This window comes from Miscanthus floridulus, chromosome 13, assembly GCF_019320115.1.
Source record: "Miscanthus floridulus cultivar M001 chromosome 13, ASM1932011v1, whole genome shotgun sequence".
NCBI classification, from domain to species: domain Eukaryota; kingdom Viridiplantae; phylum Streptophyta; class Magnoliopsida; order Poales; family Poaceae; genus Miscanthus; species Miscanthus floridulus.
Genome location: NC_089592.1, coordinates 86,619,274 through 86,640,191, shown reverse-complemented (window position 1 = coordinate 86,640,191; position 20,918 = coordinate 86,619,274). Strand labels below are relative to the sequence as shown.

The 20,918-nt window shown below is 46.1% G+C and overlaps 2 protein-coding genes across 2 annotated transcripts; both read left to right on the top strand.

The window, feature by feature from the left end:
- The first annotated feature begins 401 nt into the window (after positions 1-401).
- LOC136502124 (uncharacterized) lies at positions 402-1,526 on the top strand. The gene has a single exon (XM_066497597.1). The coding sequence runs from the start codon at positions 442-444 to the stop codon at positions 862-864; it is 423 nt and encodes a 140-aa protein (XP_066353694.1). The 5' UTR covers positions 402-441; the 3' UTR covers positions 865-1,526.
- A 9,550-nt stretch (positions 1,527-11,076) lies between these two features.
- LOC136498880 (uncharacterized) lies at positions 11,077-11,710 on the top strand. Its single transcript, XM_066494593.1, has one exon. The coding sequence runs from the start codon at positions 11,123-11,125 to the stop codon at positions 11,543-11,545; it is 423 nt and encodes a 140-aa protein (XP_066350690.1). The 5' UTR covers positions 11,077-11,122; the 3' UTR covers positions 11,546-11,710.
- The last annotated feature ends 9,208 nt before the right edge of the window (positions 11,711-20,918 follow it).

Genomic DNA, 20,918 nt, shown 5'->3' with positions numbered 1-20,918 from the left:
CAGAGCTGCAAGTTTTGAGACTTGAGAGGCACTGGACATTCTGTTCCGGGAACCCGTGTCTGCTAGTCGGCTGGCATGCGCTCACCTCACCTGTTGAAAGTCTTCGCTGTCGGACTGCCCAACCGACAAGCGTCACCGACCTGGCACACGTTTTCTCCACAGGCCCAACGGTGGCACGATGAAACAACGGCCACACCTGCACGGCCCAAAGAAATGAAATCTTCGCGTCGCCGAAACGCGCCCACAGCATCTGACCTGCGTCAAAACCCACCGGCCCAATCTAACCCGTCAGCAAAAACCGTCGGCCCAAACGCGCCTTCCAGGCACGGTCGAATGGCCAATCGTATGACCCTATAAAAAACCAGGACGACTGATCGCGCAGAGCAGAGCAAACTCTCACACCAAGAATACACATCCCTAGAACACCGACAGAATCCGAAAATGAGCGTGGAGATCCTAGACGGGAGCACGGTGCGGAGCTTCGTGGAGGACGAAGGCGCCTTCAACTCCTCGGTGGACGGCCGGTTCGCGGCGCTGGACGCCGACCACGACGGTCTGCTCACCTACGCCGAGATGGCCGGAGAGCTGATGAGCCTGCGCGTGCTGGAGAAGCACTTCGGCGTGGACGAGGCCGCGGTGGCGCCCGAGGAGCTCGGGGCGCTGTACCGCGGCCTTTTCGCGCGGTTCGACAGGGACGGCAGCGGCAAGGTGGACCGGCACGAGTTCCGGGCGGAGATGAAGGAGGTGATGCTCGCCGTGGCCAACGGGCTGGGCTTCCTGCCCGTGCAGATGGTCGTCGAGGAAGGCAGCTTCCTCAAGGTCGCCGTCGACAGGGAGCTCGGACAGCTCGCCAAAGCTGCCTGAAGTTCTTCAGCACAACAGCCAGGGCTTGCTTGGAGTTTTCAGTTCAATACTAAATTTTGACGCGTTTCGTACTATTCATTACCACCATTTTTACATTGAGTTACAGAGTATTTGTAAGACTTACCCATGTTGTAAATGCAGCTTGTTCTATGATCACGCAAAGAATTAATACGAGCAAATATACTAATTTGTAAGAGTATTCTTTTTGTGTGCAAGAATGGCATGTTGTATGGCCTGATTTCAGTTCAGACTCGAGAAAAAACTACGTGATGGCAAGAAGCAGAGTTGATTGGTACTATGACCAAATACAGTTAAATCTGGGTAGGGCTATATATTCGGAGAATAATTTGAAGTTTAATTAAAGCTGTAGTTCACAAAATTATACCCCGTAGCAACAGCAGAGTGTGGAAATGAACTGTACATGCAGAGAGTTCGTTACTGCAGTCAGCCATCCGCTCTGCACGGCGCAGAGGCGGAGATGTCTGCACTGCACGCTTTGTTCGTTTGTTTGTCTGCCCGCTCATCGTCGTCGCCCGCCACCGGCCTTCTTTGTGCTGTCGTCCCTTGCATTGTTCTCAGATCCTGGACGGGACGAGAGGCGTGTAATTCGACAGGTACGCCGCCGCGAACGCCACGCCGCTGCCGAGCTTCACCGGGTACCCCACGTCAGCACTACCAATGACCTCTGGGTGCTACAGTTTGGAGCAAGAATTTGTGGCATCATCTAGTATGCCTCGCTTAGGCCATGCTTGGATGTTGGACACATCTAAAGTAACCATATATTTTTAATGAGAAATATTGGTTTATTTTGTTCTCTTCTCATAAGATTATAGCACTTGGTTGCATTATCTATGTGTCGGCGTAAAAATGTGTCAATGCGTCTGGCACACAGCAAGCCGGAAGGATATGTTTGATGGAGCAAGGCTGGAGATCCGTTTGGCTTCAACGCAGGACCAGTCGACCCTGCGAATTCCTCCCGAGGGCGTGCCAATCAATTTGACCTACAATTGACAAGGAGAGAAAGTTTATCAGTAATTTAAGATGGAATATGCCGGTCTTGCCCAGACAGTCCCAAGTGTGCTGCTTCAGGAGCAGCCAGACGAGAAAAATCGACTAAACAGCCGATACGAGAAGAAATCGACTGTTAAGTACTGTAAAGCTCGTGGGTCGTGGTTGATTTTACAGTAACGAACACAACACACCCAGATATAAGTAACATCATCAGCTAGATAAATATAACCGGTGTAAAGCATTGAACCGATGAGTTTAACGAGAAAGGATATAACATGCGAACAAATCGACTGTCAGGCACAAATGGATCTACAAACGCTCTTAATCTAATCTGTTACCATCAACAGTGAGGTTCGACTGGAACGATGCAGCTATGATGATAACAACAAACTAAAGCCAAAGAATCCATAAAATCGTCTATACATTAACATGTTTCTGAAAGACACCCTATATGTGTGAAAGCATAGGCGGATCGGTTGAAATAGCCGATTCGGATAGAAAAAGGATCACAGCATAAGAACAATCGACTATTTAATACGAACAGATCTATAAACTCATTAAATCTAACCTATTATCTTTAACAATGGGGTTCGACCGGATCGATGACAGCCATAATAAAGACAGCAGATTAAACATTTAAAGCAAATAGATCTATTCACATTTAACAGAATCATGAAGACACACTATAAGCGTTAAAGTATGAGCAATCGGCTATTTAGCCGATGCAGGCATAGCAAACAGCTAAGGTCACGCCTGGTCGAAAGTAAACCTACTAGCTATCATCCTCAGATCTAAAGTGCCGTCAGTAGGGATCGACTCGATCGTTACAGCCATAATAGCGAGCTGTTGACCAGATTCAACTAGCCAATAAACATCCTCAAGATCAAACATGTCTTGACCACATACTATGCATGATCAAGATCAAAGCAAAACAGTCGATAAAGCATAATACGTCGTTTAAAATAAGAATCACCGCAATGTGACAAAATAAACGCGGGACTAAAAGGATGTGAAACCGATCCAGATCGATCTCGATCGGGCATGTTGATATTGCTGAAACTAATGACAATAAGAACACCAGCAAGATCGGTAACTTAATGAATCTACCCGAAGGATACCACCCTTAGGTAGAGCCGATAACTTGACCTTAATCTAATTCGAGCAGTGGAGGTCGAACTTAACCGATGCAGCTGTACTTGAACTAGATAAGAATCGATAACTAGCTTATACTAGAGCTCGCAGTGCAGGTCAAACATAACCGATGCAGCCTTATAAACAGAAGTATAAGCCATGACGGTACTTACAGACAAGTCGGAGGTCGGCCGGACCGATGTAGCCCTGCTTATTGAAGAACTCACCGAGATCTACACTACTTCTACTCCTAAGGGTTGGCGCGGAGCCGAAAAAAGTAATTGGTATTGATTAATTGGGTCTCCTTTACAATAGTCAGGGTCCCATATTTATACCCAAAACCTAAGCATGAATCCTACTCAAGTACGACTTATTACAATATTTAGTATAAGAGAAAATATTCCTAACTTAAGATAACTTGGACCCTAATCTTTCCCTTTTTATAGAGTCCGACATGTATCTCTCGATGCCAACCGTAGCTTATTGACGTTATCTGCTGATGTCATCCGAAGAGAGCCAATCCCAGTACCGCATCTGAATCAGCTGATATCGATCCTTCCGCAATCGATTTCTTGATGACATAATATTGGAAGCTTCGAGTTTCCCGCATTCTTCTTCCTAAATTTTGGTGTAAACACATGTCCCCCAATTTTGAGATAAATGATTTTATTCCAAAATTTTAGTTTACCTGTTTCACCATGTCGTAACCGTTTATTCCGAGATATACGCGTGACTCTTGATATTCTCGGTCTGAATTTTATATAATACCCCAACATTGTCATTTTTGATCCATTCGGTCCATCTACTTTCCCCTTCTTCTTCGAGCGAGCCTCAACAACCAAAGCCGCTGCTACTAGAGCTCCAACCCTAGCAGTTTTTTCCACTGCTCGAGCTGCTCGTCAAGTCATCCCCTGCAACCTTTTCTGGATTCAGATCTACTTTGGTTGCAATGGCGACCAGCGACCACGTTCCTGAGGTATGCTTCTAAGTTCCTGTCTTCCAAGTATCAGCCGTTACCCTGCAACTTTCTTTCTTCTTAAATTTATTTTATCTAGTCTCTAGGAAATGAGGAACAAAATTTTGATTCCATCGGCTGTTGCTCCCCATGTCTATTTTCTTAGGCCTATGGGTGACTCTGATCCCTTTGATTTTATCCGTCAAGAAATCAACTGAATCCCCTTCAAACAATCTGTAGTGGATTTGTTCTCCTACAACACCAAAACTTCCTTCAGAAACTGACCCAAAATACCTAGGGGATGGAGAGATTGGTTTCGTAGGGTGTCAGGAAAAAAGGCTGGAGATTGGGAGATTCATGACTTGAATCAATGCTTGACACTCTCATTGTCTAGAATGGAGAGGAATGATTCACTCCTCATTTTTGTATCTTATTTCTGGTTTAACACCCTAAATGCCTTCGTTTTTTGTCACGGCCCAATGACCATCACTTTGATCGATGTTTATATGTTGACCGGCCTTAGAATAATATGATCAATGCAACCTTATGACTTCTTAAGTACTGGATCCAAGAAATTAGCTAAAATATCAGACTGCATAGGACGGGCAAGCTATATTCTAAATCATATTGGAGACGGACCAACTGTTAGCGAAAGAGAATATGTGGCTTTTCTGAACATGTGGTTGGAAAGGTTCATTTTCTGTGGGTCATCCTGTGGTCCGACTTACAATCATAAACTTATGGTAGAGCATCTGGCAGTAGGCGCTGATATACCTCTTGGAAAGTATCTATTAGGAGCTGCTTATCATCTAATGCACCAGGTAGCTGTCCAGTTACTAAAGAATGAACCAGTGCACACTATTAGTGGCCCTTGGTGGTTGATACAGCTATAGCTAAACCTGTATATGCACAAGATTGTAACACCTGATCTCAGAAACCTGAGCTTTCCCTTCTCCAACTTTGATGAGGAATACAGAGGCGAAGAAGGAAGAACCCGTCAGTACATCAGCTATGGTGAAGCTGCATCGGCCATAACAATTGTTGTCGATGCTGGTCGTCTCTTTAAGAAGTTTTATAGAGGGTTTGATGCAGATATTCTGACTTGGCTACCCTACGATGAGGATGAGAACAGTGAGTTGGTTTTCTCATTTAAATTTTGATTTGAATCAGACTACTCAGATGAAACGACAGGTGCAATCTTCAATTCCTTCATCAAACGTTGCGTTCTTCCAGCCAAATTTCGTCATGGCCATGGCAAAATATCTATAGGTTCCTTCCTCCTAGGCAACCTTCCAACCTACAAGTTTTACAACCCCTCTTTCGTAGCTCGTCAGTTTGGTCTTGGCCAACTGCCTCCTCAATTGTTCTTCAAGAACACTGAAGCCAAGAGAAAGGTATCAGTGAAGTGATGGAAGCCTCTAGAGTCTTTCAACTAGGATCAGATCTTTCTTCCTTTTGCTTGCAAGACTAGATAAGAGTCAACTTCTCTTCCAACCTTTTTGATTCCCGGTGGCAAGAATGGCACTCCTATCTCTTCTATGGGTCGGTCCATCCTAGGTGCATAACTCTGGATGGAGAGTTTGCTTCCGACAGTGAGGTAACTTACCATTCCCTTTTTCAGAAAAAATATTCGATGAATTCCCCTGCCAATTGTTCTAACAGACCTTTTTAGGACACCGAATTCGATCCCCAAGCTTGGACAAGAAGGGGCACCCCATAGATTATCAGCCACCATGTCTAGCCTCAAGAATGGGATCAACCGCACCCACACTGAAGAAACTGATGAAAACTCAAGCTGCCCCTACAATTGTAACGTATCAATCCTCAAAATATAAGATGGCCCAAGGGACAACTCAGAAAACTATTACTAGGAAAAGACTTCGCAGAACGAGACCATCAACTGCCTAGGTAAAATGATTCACCCTTTTCTTAAAATGATATTCAACTTCTAACCCCCTTTCTTCACAGTTATCAACAATTGTATCACAATCTGCTCGGGGTGCGGAACTGTTGTCCCAGGCGTTTAATTCAACACCAACCCCTTCTTCATCGGCCGATCCTCAAAAGGAGTCGATTTCGGTTGAACCAACCGATGCTTCTAAGACAGCAGAAGACGAGAGTCCTTCCATTTCACGCTCTGATGCTGCCAAGGTATTTTCTCAAAATTCTTGATTTTATTCAATTTTCACCCTTCTCTGACCATTTACCAAGCTAGACACTCCCTGAGGATACATTCATGCAAGGGCAGAAGTCTGGCAATCTACCTATTGAAGGTGATCCTACTGATGTTGACACCCAGTCTGTCGAATCTTCAATCCAGCAAATAATTGATGGTAAGAAAGTCATATGCTTAGTTTATCTTTCTGCAACAAATATGAACTAAAAATCTTCCTTGATGTTTGCAGATACCAATGTTGAAAGTTTAGAGCCGATTCAACCAGATACCATTGGTGCATCATCAGTCGTTCCTTCTTCTCAGACAGAAGCTATCCCAGAAAAGGTATCGTATTTATTTTACCATTTATCTTATTATCAACTGATTCAATCCTCCTAACAAGATTCTTTTGTATATAGATACTTAATTTTCTAGCTCTAAGCTACTCTTTCAATCTTGAAGAGTATCTAGATGAAGATGAAATCAGCTTATCAGCCACCTCCTCTAAAGAAGCTTTATCAGAAGAGACCAGAAATTGGCTAAGGGACATATTGCCAATGCTTGAGAGGAATATAGCCGATTTGGTCCAAGATGCAGATTCAATGCAAAGAGTCTTCTTAGTCATTAAGGATAATTCATCCCCAGATCTTATCAGCGTCTTGTCGCCTTTATCCATCATTGAAGATCAAGCCCCAAAGGTGAAAAAGGCTCAGAGGAACATGTCCAATCATGAAGCTTTATTGGCCAAGAAGAACTCCAACAGACAAGAGGCCAAAGAGCCGACATAGTTAATTGATAATTTGAAGAGCTCCTCCCTTAGGATCGATCCAGAGCTGACCCAACTGGAAACCAAGCGTGCAGAACTTGAGAAGGAACTGGAGGACGTGAAGGCTACCATCGATCATCATAAGTCCAACCTGACTCAAATACCCAATGCCATTAAGCAGAAGAAACAAGAACTGTTGACCAAGGTCAGAGAAGGTAGGGCCATCTGCAACAGCCTTGAGGATATTCCTAGATCAGTCGAAGAAGATAAGCAACAAATCACAGAAGTCGATGTTGTCCGACTAAAAGCATTGAAAGCAATCCAGGATGTTCTAAACTTGTAATCTGCATACCAACATGTATTTTGTGTGGAACCAATGATAACCATATTTTTTATCAATTTATTGTATCTCTTGTCTCGGCTAGAGAGCCGATTTGAAAATAGCCGATTCCAGTCCTGTGACCTTAATCCAATTAAGTCTGAAAACACGGTCTTTATTAAGAAAACCCTTCAATCTTCTGTCCTCAGTTATCAACGCCGCATTCCTTTCGACATTAGTGAGGTGACGCTTCGCCTTCTATTAGCAGTTGCCCTTTGCATGTCCTGAGTTATGTACCACCTCGCTTCATGACTACAAATACCAGCTAAGGGCTCTGGCCTCGAACACATCTAAACTTGCAACTGCTCCTGTTCCTTTGCACTTCTCTGCCCTCACCAACTCTGTAGCGGTTTTCTTCCCCCTTCTCATAGATCTAACCAAACCCTATGGCTGGTGAGGGTAACTAGGGCAAGCGCGCGGTGGAGGAGGGTTCTAGAGGAGAACCTGCCTATGAGCCAACACCTCCGTCGTATGAGGTGAGGTCGATACCTTCTGCTCATGGCGATGAACTTTTCTAATTTGTTTATAGGTTTGTCTTGAATGACAGCCTTCGTCCATTTCCTCCTAGGGCCAGCGAGCCCTCCAATGCTATATCTGATGTCGCCTCCACGCTGGACTCGTCGTCGGACTCCTCTGACTCCTACAACGGCGACGATGGTCGGCGTTTCCTCCGAGAGTGGAGGGCAGCCCAGGACCATTATTCCGAGGCAACTTAGGAAAACGGCCAGCTTGAGATCCACCTCGGGGCCTCTCAAGCCGCCCTTCACGCCGCCGAGGAAGAGGCCAGCGCTGCTCGGGCGTGGCTGGCCGACTCTGATGCCATGGTGGCGGGTAATATGGACTCCAAGAACATCTTCATTTTGATTTCCACTGTCTTTATCTTGATGGCTCTTTTGTTTCTATGATCGCTAGCCCTGACGGTGCAGTTGGAGTCCCTCCGACTGGCGGCGAACGTGGCTACGACGGCCATTGATGCCCAGGGGCCCCTCATCAACGCCCGCCTCCACGAGGTCTTGGCCCGCTTCCAAGAGATTGCCCTTCATGGCATCCATCATGGCACATCGGTGGTGCTGGCCGTGGCGTAGGTCTAGACCGGGTACGAGCTCCACACCATGGAGACCAGTTTCCCGATGGGCGACGGCCCCGAGGAGCACGAGGAGTTGATCGAAGAATTCGTCGATGCAGCGGAGGCCATCGTAGACATCACATCCGCTCAGGATGTGAGAAATAATGTTTTTGATTAGTTTGTATTTAGGGTAAACTAATCAATGAATAAAATCTTCTGCTCTTCTATGATCGTATCTCGGTGTACTTTCTGTAATGTCTTTGTATACATCACGATTGTCTTTGTGTTTGTTTTTGCTCTATAGGCGATACATCTCGTATCAGTTTTCCCCTTTCGGGGTAATTTTGAGCTAAAAGTGATACCCTTCTGGTACCGGCTATTAGAGCCGATGACTGAATAATTGGGTGTCAAGTGTCAATCCAAATGCTAAGATAATATTCCTTCAGGCATTTAACGGAATCATGAAGATACACTACGAAGACACACTATGAGCGTTAAAGTATGAGCAATCGGATATTTAGCCGATGTAGGCATAGCAAACAGCTAAGGTCGTGCCTGGTCGAAAGCAAACCTACCGGCTAGCATCCTCCGATCTAAAGTTCCATCAGTGGGGATCGACCGGATCGTTACAGCCATAATATCGAGCTGTACCAGATTCAACTAGCCAATAAACCTCCTCAAGATCAAACATGCCTCGACCGCATACTAAGCACGATCAAGATCAAAGCAAAACAGCCGAGAAAGCATAATTCGTCGTTTAAAATAAGAACCACCGCAATATGACAAAATAATCGAGGGACTAAAAGGATGTGAAGCCGATCCAGATCGATCTCGATCGGGCAGGTTGATATTGCTGAAACTAATGACAATAAGAACACCAACAAAATCGGTAACTTAATGAATCTACCCGAAGGATGCCACTCTTAGGTAGAGCCGATAACTTGACCTTAATCTAATTCGAGCAGTGGAGGTCGAACTTAACCGATGCAGCCGTACTTGAACTAGATAAGAATCGATGACTAGCTTATACTAGAGCTCGCAGTGGAGGTCAAACTTAACCGATGCAGCCTTACAAACAGAAGTATAAGCCATAACGGTACTTACAGACAAGCCAGAGGTCGGCCGGACCGATGTAGCCCTGCTTGTTGAAGAACTCGTCGAGATCTACACTACTCCTACTCCTAAGGGTTGACACGGAGCCGAAAAAAGTAATTGATATTGATTGATTGGATGTACTTTACAATAGCCGGGGTCCAATATTTATACGCGGAACCTAAGCATGAATCATACTCAAGTACAACTTATTACAATCTTTGGTATAAGAGAAAATTTTCCTAACTTAAGATAACTTTCACCCTAATGTTTCCCTTTTTTATAGAGTCCGATATGTCTCTCCCGACGCCAACCGTAGCTCATTGACGTTATCTGCTGATGTCATCCGAAGAGAGCCGATCCCAGTACCGCATCTGAATCAGCTGATATCTATCCTTCCGCAATCGATTCCTTGATGACACAATCTTATAAGCTTCGAGTTTTCCGTGTTCTTCTTCCCAAATTTTGGTGCAAACACTATATATATACAAACAATGTATACTAGACCAGATTACTCATATATATTACCATTATTATGTTGCATGTATGATACTCCCTATGTTCCAAAACAAAATATGTTTTAGTTTCATCCTAAATCAAACTTCTACTTGGTTTATAAAAAAATGCACAAACATCAACAACATCAAATTATTTCCATTAAATCCCCATGAGATACGTTTCTAATACAATAGAGATTTGACTTGAAACCTGAAATTTTTTTAGGATTCAACAAATTTCATAATTGGATTGTGTAATTAAATTGATCCAGACCTGGGTTGTATTTTCATTAAACCCACCATGTATGATATGTGTGGGCTTGATGGGTGGCGTGGTAGATCCCCCTCACGTCACCGGTTTGGATGGGCGGCGTGGGCTCTGGCAGGCGTTGGCATGGTAACCTCCTCCCCTTCGTTCTCCTCCTCGCTGACGGGTGGCCCTAGCACGGGGCATGGGCCACCAGCGGCCCGACGAGCGTTGAAAGAGCGGCGGCGGCGACCGACACATCCAAACTTAGGTTATTTTCTTTTTCTTTTTTGTTTTTTTATTGCTCATTACTATCGGTTGAGGCAACGCCAATGGTAGCCTTCACCATATATCACCGTCGACTACGCAATGCCGGTTCCAAAGTTCGGTAGTAATAGGCTCTTAAAACCAATAATGGTTTTTTGTTTTAGAATTGGTTATGCGTGCTGCTAAACTTTTTGTGTGGAATTCTATTGCTTAAAACCGTATCGTTTCCTTCGTCAAAAGAAACAACAGAGCTGCAAGTTTTGAGACTTGAGAGGCACTGGACATTCTGTTCCGGGAACCCGTGTCTGCTAGTCGGCTGGCACGCGCTCACCTCACCTGTTGAAAGTCTTCGCTGTCGGACTGCCCAACCGACAAGCGTCACCGACCTGGCACACGTTTTCTCCACAGGCCCAACGGTGCCACGATGAAACAACGGCCACACCTGCACGGCCCAAAGAAATGAAATCTTCGCGTCGCCGAAACGCGCCCACAGCATCTGACCTGCGTCAAAACCCACCGGCCCAATCTAACCCGTCAGCAAGAACCGTCGGCCCAAACGCGCCTTCCAGGGAATCCAGGCACGGTCGAATGGCCAATCGTATGACCCTATAAAAAACCAGGACGACTGATCGCGCAGAGCAGAGCAAAACTCTCACACCAACACATCCCTAGAACACCGACAGAATCCGAAAATGAGCGTGGAGATCCTAGACGGGAGCACGGTGCGGAGCTTCGTGGAGGACGAAGGCGCCTTCAACTCCTCGGTGGACGGCCGGTTCGCGGCGCTGGACGCCGACCACGACGGTCTGCTCACCTACGCCGAGATGGCCGCAGAGCTGATGAGCCTGCGCGTGCTGGAGAAGCACTTCGGCGTGGACGAGGCCGCGGTGGCGCCCGAGGAGCTCGGGGCGCTGTACCGCGGCCTTTTCGCGCGGTTCGACAGGGACGGCAGCGGCAAGGTGGACCGGCACGAGCTCCGGGCGGAGATGAAGGAGGTGATGCTCGCCGTGGCCAACGGGCTGGGCTTCCTGCCCGTGCAGATGGTCGTCGAGGAAGGCAGCTTCCTCAAGGTCGCCGTCGACAGGGAGCTCGGACAGCTCGCCAAAGCTGCCTGAAGTTCTTCAGCACAACAGCCAGGGCTTGCTTGGAGTTTTCAGTTCAATACTAAATTTTGATGCGTTTCGTACTATTCATTACCACCATTTTTACACTGAGTTACAGAGTATTTGTAAGACTTATCCATGTAGTAAGTGCAGCTTGTTCTATGATCACGCAAAGAATTAATACGAGCAAATATACTAATTTGTAAGAGTATTCTTTTTGTGTGCAAGAATGGCATGTTGTATGGCCTGATTTCAGTTCAGACTCGAGAAAAAACTACGTGATGGCAAGAATCAGAGTTGATTGGTAGTTAAATCTGGGTAGGGCTATATATTCGGAGAATAATTTGAAGTTTAATTAAAGCTGTAGTTCACAAAATTATGCCAAAGATGTGGTGAACGCCTTATTAGAGAGTGCCGGTATGCCAAAGATGTGGTGGGGGAAGCAATCTTGACTGTAAATTTTGTGCTTAATAGAGTTATCACCAAGAGAAGTGACATAATTCCATACAAGGCATGGAGGGGCAGAAAACCCAATGTCAACTTTCTGCGAACGTGGGGATGTTTGGCGAAAGTCAACATTCGAGCCGAAGAAAAGGAAACTTGGGCCAAAAACAGTCGATTGCATTTTTATAGGATACGCTCAGAATAGTCCTGCCTATAGATTCTTGGTAGTTAAATCCGATACTCCAGAGATTATAGTAGATACAATAATGGAGTCTAAGGATGTTACTTTCTTTGAGGATATCTTTCCTATGAGACCAAGTAGCAGTACTTTAGAAAATCTGGATGCAACCATTCCTAACTCTGAACAAGTTGAGAACATACCTCTGCGAGAGAATAATGAGGAGGATAACAATTCAGACATCACTCCGCGCAGGAGTAAGAGACAAAAGGTTCAGAAATCTTTTGAAGATGACTTTATTGTATACCTTGTGGATGACGTGCCTACGACTCTAGCTGATGCTTATGCGTCTTCGGATGCTGACTATTGGAAAGAGGCAGTCCGTAGCGAGATGGACTCCATCATGACAAATGAGACTTGGGAAATCACTGAACGTCCTGTTGGGTGCAAACCTATTGGATGTAAGTGGATTTTCAAGAAAAAGATGAGACCAGATGGCACGATTGAAAAATATAAAGCGAGGCTTGTGTAACACCCTTGGTGTTACGAGTTTATTTAGCACCGCGATTTAGGCCTAAAAAAAATTTCCGAAACGAGTTTCTCGGGTTTTTAATTTAAAACGTACTTGCTGCGATAAGTGAATCCCGTGTGACTTAGTTTCGTGGACTCAAATCAACGCTCAAGATAAATTACGCAGTGCGTAGAAATATTCAGGAATGTCCGACGACGATTCTAGAGAACGTTTTGTTCGGTTAGATTAAGCATGAAAATCAACTTTTATAAATAAAATAAAATCCATTAATAAATAGAACGATACATATAAACTCACGAGTTTATTTTGTTAAGCACGAACTGACGAGAAAGAAGAGCGCAGCAGCTTCGTTTATTTTTCCGGCGTGCACCGTACTCGTCTGGCATTACTTTTGATTACTGTCTCGTTCTCATCGTGGCCCTGCAATTCGCTGCATTGCAAAGTCTCCTCCATCCGCATCCATGCTCTTTGATTTTTGCTTTGTTTCTCTCTGACTTGATTACTATTGTCTACATTTGCCGAGCCGCTCCTTGTTTTTCCTCCCTCACTGCTTGTCTCTGTTTCTCTGATTGCCTGCCTTGCTTGTCTCTGCGGCCGCGGTCTTGTCCGTGCCAACCGGCACGCCCTGCCGGCCACGTTGGGCCTAGGCGTCCTGCCATCGTGTTTAAAAAGTAACCGAGCCCGCACGCGTCACCTTGCTTGTTCGTCTTGAGCTAGTCTGCAAATGATCTTCTTTTTCCTTCTTAATTTAATTAGCACGCTTCAGTACATTTCATTTGCAAGACGCAGTGCTTTTATTTCGTCGTGTCATGCAAGGCAAGTTTGGCAGCAGATGATCGACCGACAGCAGCATCACTACACTCCGACTCAGTTGACTGAGCACGCCGCTCACTCACTACTCGCAACCGCAAGTTCATGCATCAGTAGTACAGTCCATTGGTCATGTGCATACCAAAAAGTCCAACTAGCAGCACCTACACGTTTAGCCCAAAATACACTCTTTATTGTTGATCAACCCCGTTGACACGTCGAAAGAACAAAGACCACTCAAGTCCATCACTGAAATCCAAACGGTTCACTGCGCCTTGCACGTCTTGCACGTCGGTACTGTTCATCGCAGAATCACTGTAGCGCGAAGTCAATCCAGTGAGTCCTGCACGGAGCGCATCACGCAGGAATTACTGTTCATCCATAGGAAACACTGTTCACCCATAGAAAACACTGTTCACCCGAGCCTCACGTCATGAAGCCAGAGCGCTTTATTACCTTTAAGTAAGCTAGTTAGCCGCTAACCTTACAACGCGTCGCTGTCGCGCCTTCGCGTCTCCTGTCTTTAAAAAGGATACGCCGAGCTGCCGAGCCGTTCCGCTCCGCTGCTCACTTGTTTCTCTCAACTCCAGTTCGTCTGTTCTTGCCCGAGAAAGCCGCGTCTATCGTTTTCTCCGCAAGCTGAATCGACCGAGGTAGCTAGCCTCCAAGAATTCCTTCATTTTCCTTCTCCATTATTTTTGACCCAACGGTGTAGTGTTTGAAAGGAGACCAAGCGAACATTAATTTGTGCATGGCAGCCAGGCATACAGGCTTGACTGACTGAGCTACTTGTCTTGCCCCAAATTTTTGACGGCAGCGACTTGTCTTGGCCGAAACTTTTGACGAGAGGGCCAACAGAGAGCTAATACGAGAGATAAATGATGCAAGCATCCGTGCTAGTGCATGCAGCAGCCATGCAGAGGGAGAGGACAGTGGCATATGCAAATTGCTTCCTGTCGTGCACGGTGGAGTGCCCCGGTACTATGCGAAGGAGAGGAGACCAATTAGTCTTGGGTTTGTACATGAAAGCCAGCGCACCAGCAGCATTTTTATAGCACCAGCAGCCAAGCAACGCAAGCTGCATTAGGCCATTTCTTCTTCGTCTCCAACCACGCCCTGCACCACAGCACGTCATGCTACTGCCACTGCACGCCGGCGCAACCACGCTCCGGTTGCCTCCGCACGCCCGCGGCATAGCGACGTCCACACGTGACTCCGTCTCTGCCGACCTGTTGCCCTGGCTAAGCTCCAACTTATCTCTTTCGTCTTTTAAATATCTTGTTTATGCATGTTTTCCTTAGACAAGCATATTGCAACGATGTATACCATTTAGGTGCGATGGTGGATTAACTGGAATGACCAAAAGAAGGCATGATGGTGACCACACATCGATGGAGGAACGATGAGGGATCGTGGGATCAACTGGAGTAGCTAAAAGATGATGCTATGGTGATCATATCACGAAGATGGAATGCTAACTTTTGGTTATATTTTACCAAGGCAAGCCCCGGTGCATAACCCCTACTTTCTGCAGTTTAAATTATATTTGTGCATTCAGTTTAAGGAGTTGAATGAAACCCACTTGCATATATATCTTTATTCCTATGAGTCTTACTAGTATGACAGGATCGTGTAGAATGCTATGCTACAGGACTCCGGTAGAAGTCGAGTGATTGCCTGTCACTCGCGAGAGATAGGAAATATATTATTGGATTACTATCACTTGGAAAATATCAAAATGGTGGAAAGGAAAATGGTGACCGGGCAGGGATATGGTTTGGGTATTGGTGAGTGTAAGGAGTTGTGTCGCCGTGGACACGGGGCATAGCTTGGTTACACTATTTTTTCCCTGTCTGGTCGGTTAAGGACCGATCGTTGCATATGACTCTAGGCAGGTCACAGACTTATTATCCCGAGCACATACTTGTGTATGGGCGCTTGAAAGACTTGTTGCTCTCTTGTCGCGGATCCGGCTCTTTCCGGACCGACTGTTAGGGTTTGTTTTGGTGGAGGAGGTCCTTGCACCGCACTGAGTCCGGGACTCAGGCGCGGGGGCTTGGAGTCCCAGTTTGGACGGGGACCTGGACACCCGGGACAGGAGAGTGATGGGTTGGTCCTGCTTGTGCCCGGGGTACAAGCAGGGCGTGTGTTTTCGGGGTACCCAGCTGGGGGCATTGATTCGCGAATCGCCGGGCTATCCGGTATGGCTTGTCTGCGGTTTAGCATCGTAGTAAGAACTGAAGATGAAAGATGAAAGATGAAAAAGGAAATCTGATTGCTTACCACCTGCTTGAAAGTAGCACAGGTGCTTACATAGAATGGTTAGTTAATGAACCAATGCGGCTATTAATAAAAATCAAATATAAGGACGCACGCTTAGTAATGCTTCCTACAAATGCAACCCACAAGCCAGATAGCCTTGCATATCCTTGGAGTCTTTTCTTTCCTCCTATCGGGTAAGTCTTGCTGAGTATAATTGAGTACTCAGGGTTTTATTCCCCCTGTTGCAGGTGATAGGTTGATGCTAGAGCTGACCCTTGTGTGTGGATTCCTCCTGGTGGGCTCAACGAGGATTCCTTTACGTCGTGATCGTAGTTTTTATTTATAACTCTCACCAAATGTTTTTATAAATGAAAGTTTCATAATCTGTTGTAGTAGTTTATATATCAATACTTCATCATATCATTAATAGATGTTTATTTCCGCGATAATTCTGATCACATGTTTAAATTCCGCTGTACATTAAATTATTTATAACTCTGATCATATGATTACATTCCGCTGTTATACAATAACAATTATACTCTGATGTTGTACTAAAAGGGATGTATGAAATGGTTAAGAATGATGTAAGCTTTGTTCTCTCATTTGTGATCCTGATGGCAAAAATGTGGATTTTTGGGTTCTCCCCTGGGGTGTGCCCGACGGAACCGAGTAATTTAGTGTTCTCCCTTGAGTGCTTAGTGTCTAATGGAAGACAAGCACTCCTATGAGGCATTAGATTAGGCGGTTCTGCCACAGGTGGTATCAGAGCATAAATGAGGAAATAAAGCTTTCAAATCCTTTTCTAAGCTAAAATTTGACAACCTATTTTTGCAAAAAGTTAGGACGTTTACATGCGAAGTTATATAAGTAGCCCTATTACTATGGTTATATATTCAGGATAGATGGCACTCTGCTGACTTAGATAGGCTTAATCAAGTTTTTTGCTGGTACACTGACTCGAGCATAGTTCGATAGTATCGACTAGCTACAGGGAGAGAACGATGTGCAAAAAAATCTGAGAATGGTTGCCCTATATGCTGGCAACAGTGGAAGGACGTATAGGACGTGCATTCATGCATATCCTGTTTGTGCATTGTAGCGCTCGTATTGCTTGTAGATACACCCTCCATAGGTGTCACGATTGACTCGTTCCTGTTCCATAGTTAGGTCTGCACTGTGGCTCTATGTTCTGTGTTCGCTCATGGTTTCACGCCTGTCGTGACCCACGTCTCCCCGTACCCCTTTTCTGCGCTCTTGTCGGACCCTTGCCCTACAGTCGTACTAGTCAGTAATGGCCTCGAACGTCGCTCGCCTCGAACACGCGGAATTTGGTCGATTCATCATAGTGATCTCGCACGGGAACCTTGGTGAACCGCGCCAGGACCACTGAGCGCTCCGCCTTTATAAGCAGAGCCTGACTTAGCCTTGGTATCACCACTCAGCGCACTTTAGCTCGCTTAGCTTTTCCTTGAGCTAGCTTTTTGCTCATCCTTCCTCACCACCACCGCTAGAAATGGCAGGAGCCTGGGTTAGTAGTTACTGCTTGAACGTTGAGGGTTTTCCCAAAATCCTGCATACCACCCTGCAAAAGCTCAGAGTCAAAGCTCATCCCGAGTATGAGGGCCGTGAGTATGAGGAGCATGGCACCGAGCGGTGTGAGGTTACCATCTACATCGGGAAGAGTGAGGAGTTCCCTGACCTCACTGAAGCCTGGAGTGTGACCATAACCGGCTTTCGCTTCACCGACACCTACCAGGTTGTGGCCCACAAAGCCTTGCGGTACCTTTGCCAGATCTATGAGGAGCCCATTGCCCGTACCCCCATGCGGTTCTTTCCACCTTTGGACAGGAATCGGCGGGCATGGAGGGCTCGCATGGAGGCTTTGCAAGGGCGGGATGCACAAGAGGACAGTCCCACCGTGGTGCACTTGACCACGTACCTGCTTGCTCTGGATGAGCAGTATGATCGGCAAGCCTTGGAACTGAGGATCTGCCTCCATCGAGCCGAGGAAGCCGAGATCTTCACCTGAATGCTCGAGGTGCAGCTCGCTGAAGCGCATGCCAGTGCTATAGCTGCTGAGAGCTGGGAGACTGTCATGTCAGAAGCTCTAAAGGAGGCTGAAGATCGGCATGTCCATCAGCTGCGGGAGGCCTATCTTGTCACTAGGGCCAAGCGAAGGACGCTGGCTGCTGAGAGGCAGGATGCCCCAATCTTGGAAGGGATCCCTATCCACTTGCTAGAAGGAAGGAGAACCGGTGTGGCAGTGCCGCCAGCACCTCCACCCTCAGAAGTGTCAGAAGTAGAGCCCTTAATTCCTCTCACTCAGCCATTGCCACGAGAAGATGTAGATTAGTGGCCTTGGGATGCTGTACCCGTAGTAGTAGTAGTAGTGTTTTTCGTTGCTGTCCTCCGGTATTGTGTTCGTGCCGTTGTTGTTCGTCCATAGTTATTGAGATCGTCCGGTAGTAGGGAAGGTGAATGCTGTATCGTGAATGGGAGCCTGAATGCCTGTATGATGTACCCATATAAGACCGTTGGAACATGCATTTTATTTAGTTCACTGTGTTTATTGCGTTCATCTACCTTAAGTTCGTTAGGTGTGCTTAAGAGTTTTCATGGGCGAAATTAAGCGGGTTGCAAGAGAAGTTGACATTCAAATGCCAGCAGATTAGCCATGAGCATAGGACACTGTATCGACTAATTGTGGATGTCCCAGCAAAACACTTGAATCTCTTTAAAACAAATCCGTCGTTGGATTTGTATTCCTTGTCCCTTATTGTGGAGGGAACCTTTGTTGTTTAAATTTTTTCCTTGCAATACTCCCCTTACTCTGTGGTCTATGACCCCACCGCCTTCATGGCGTGTAAGTTGGTAATAGTTGCCTGGTTAAAAGCTTATGGTGCTGCGACGAAACTGAGGGCTCCCTGTGGAACAGCTGCCACATGGTGACGCTGCTCGGCACGCGCTGGTATCGAGGTTGTTAACCAAGTACCTTTACTAAGTTACACTGCCATACCACTTTTGTTACAAATAATTTTCTTGAAAATGTTCAGGTGTTTAAACAGGAAATCCACAACGGTCGATGAATTAGTGTTCTCTCAAAGTAAGCAAGAGGAGGTGGTTTTGGAGGAAGAAAGTATGGCATGGTATTAGTCTACATGAAAGATGGACGTGGTCGAGTAAAGGAAAGAAAAGAAGAGTAGTAAGGAAGGATAGTCTCGAGTAGTAGGGAGTGCTTGTAAAAGCCTGAGTGGATGTCATGTCCCAAGCCCTGTGTTTAGTTGACCACGCTATGTATGCCGGGTTATTTTGTTGCATGCCCTGTAAACGCCGTCTGTGTCAGGCCCTTTAGCTTCCTTTTCTCGCGTGGCCGCAGCATTGTGCCGCACTCGCTGTCCTTGTGCACTATGCACTTTTCCTTTTCTTGGCGTCCGGTCGGCTCTCTACCTCGCACCGTCGTTTCCCGTACCGGACCCCCCCTCATTTCCCCTTCCCTCTCCTTTCTTTCTTCTTTTGGTGACACGACCGCCCGCATGCCTGCCTCCTCGAGCAGACCCCCTCTCCTCTCCTTTATTTCCCCCTCTACCGCTCGCGCAGGAAGCGCACCATGTCCGATCTTATCTTCATAGCATGAACCGTCTGTGTATCCCATCCACTCCGCCTCCATTGCTAGTGATTTGCGCTCCACCTCCGTTCACCACTATAAGATACCCTTGGTCCTTGCTCTTCTTCTTCATCCCCATTCTCCTCGCATATGGAGCAGAGCTACGAAATCCAGTTGACCTTGTGAAGCTAGGTTCGTCAGTCTGAGGTGATGGTGTAACCTAAAGAGAAGAAGGGATCTGGTTTTCGGAGAAGTTCAAGTCTACCTTTGGATAGCTCGATCTTAGGGTTCGCGATGTTTTACTTCTCAGTCGACTGTTTTTGGATCTGTTGGTGCTATGCCATGTTTTGGATAATCATTATCTTGTTGTTTCTCCATTGTCCTCGTCTATCTCGACTTCTGGATTAAGTCTTGGTTGTACCAGGTTGCTCTTAACCATGTATCCCTAAATCCTCGTGTGGTTGAGTATTTGAAGTCGTGTAATCTTTCGTGTAATCTCTGATCTACGAAATATAATCACGTTTTTCCCTTCTAGTTCTAGCTTCGAATCTCGGGACGAGATTCTTTTTAAGGGGGGTTGGTTGTAACACCCTTGGTGTTACGAGTTTATTTAGCACCGCGATTTAGGCCTAAGAAAAATTTCCGAAACGAGTTTCTCGGGTTTTTAATTTAAAACATACTTGCTGCGACAAGTGAATCCCTTGTGACTTAGTTTCGTGGACTCAAATCAACGCTCAAGATAAATTACGCAGTGCGTAGAAATATTCAGGAATGTCCGACGACGATTCTAGAGAACGTTTTGTTCGGTTAGATTAAGCATGAAAATCAACTTTTATAAATAAAATAAAATCCATTAATAAATAGAACGATACATATAAACTCATGAGTTTATTTTGTTAAGCACGAACTGACGAGAAAGAAGAGCGCAGCAGCTTCGTTTATTTTTTCGGCGTGCACCGTACTCGTCTGGCATTACTTTTGATTACTGTCTCGTTCTCATCGTGGCCCTGCAATTCGCTGCATTGCAAAGTCTCCTCCATCCGCATCCATGCTCTCTGATTTTTGCTTTGTTTCTCTCTGACTTGATTACTATTGTCTACATTTGCCGAGCCGCTCCTTGTTTTTCCTCCCTCACTGCTTGTCTCTGTTTCTCTGATTGCCTACCTTGCTTGTCTCTGCGGCCGCGGTCTTGTCCGTGCCAACCGGCACGCCCTGCCGGCCACGTTGGGCCTAGGCGTCCTGCCATCGTGTTTAAAAAGTAACCGAGCCCGCACGCGTCACCTTGCTTGTTCGTCTTGAGCTAGTCTGCAAATGATCTTCTTTTTCCTTCTTAATTTAATTAGCACGCTTCAGTACATTTCATTTGCAAGACGCAGTGCTTTTATTTCGTCGTGTCATGCAAGGCAAGTTTGGCAGCAGATGATCGACCGACAGCAGCATCACTACACTCCGACTCAGTTGACTGAGCACGCCGCTCACTCACTACTCGCAACCGCAAGTTCATGCATCAGTAGTACAGTCCATTGGTCATGTGCATACCAAAAAGTCCAAC

Bases quoted from the DNA above. Each gene is read 5' to 3' on its own strand.
- LOC136498880 (XM_066494593.1), top strand. From the start codon at position 11,123: ATGAGCGTGGAGATCCTAGACGGGAGCACGGTGCGGAGCTTCGTGGAG.
- LOC136502124 (XM_066497597.1), top strand. From the start codon at position 442: ATGAGCGTGGAGATCCTAGACGGGAGCACGGTGCGGAGCTTCGTGGAG.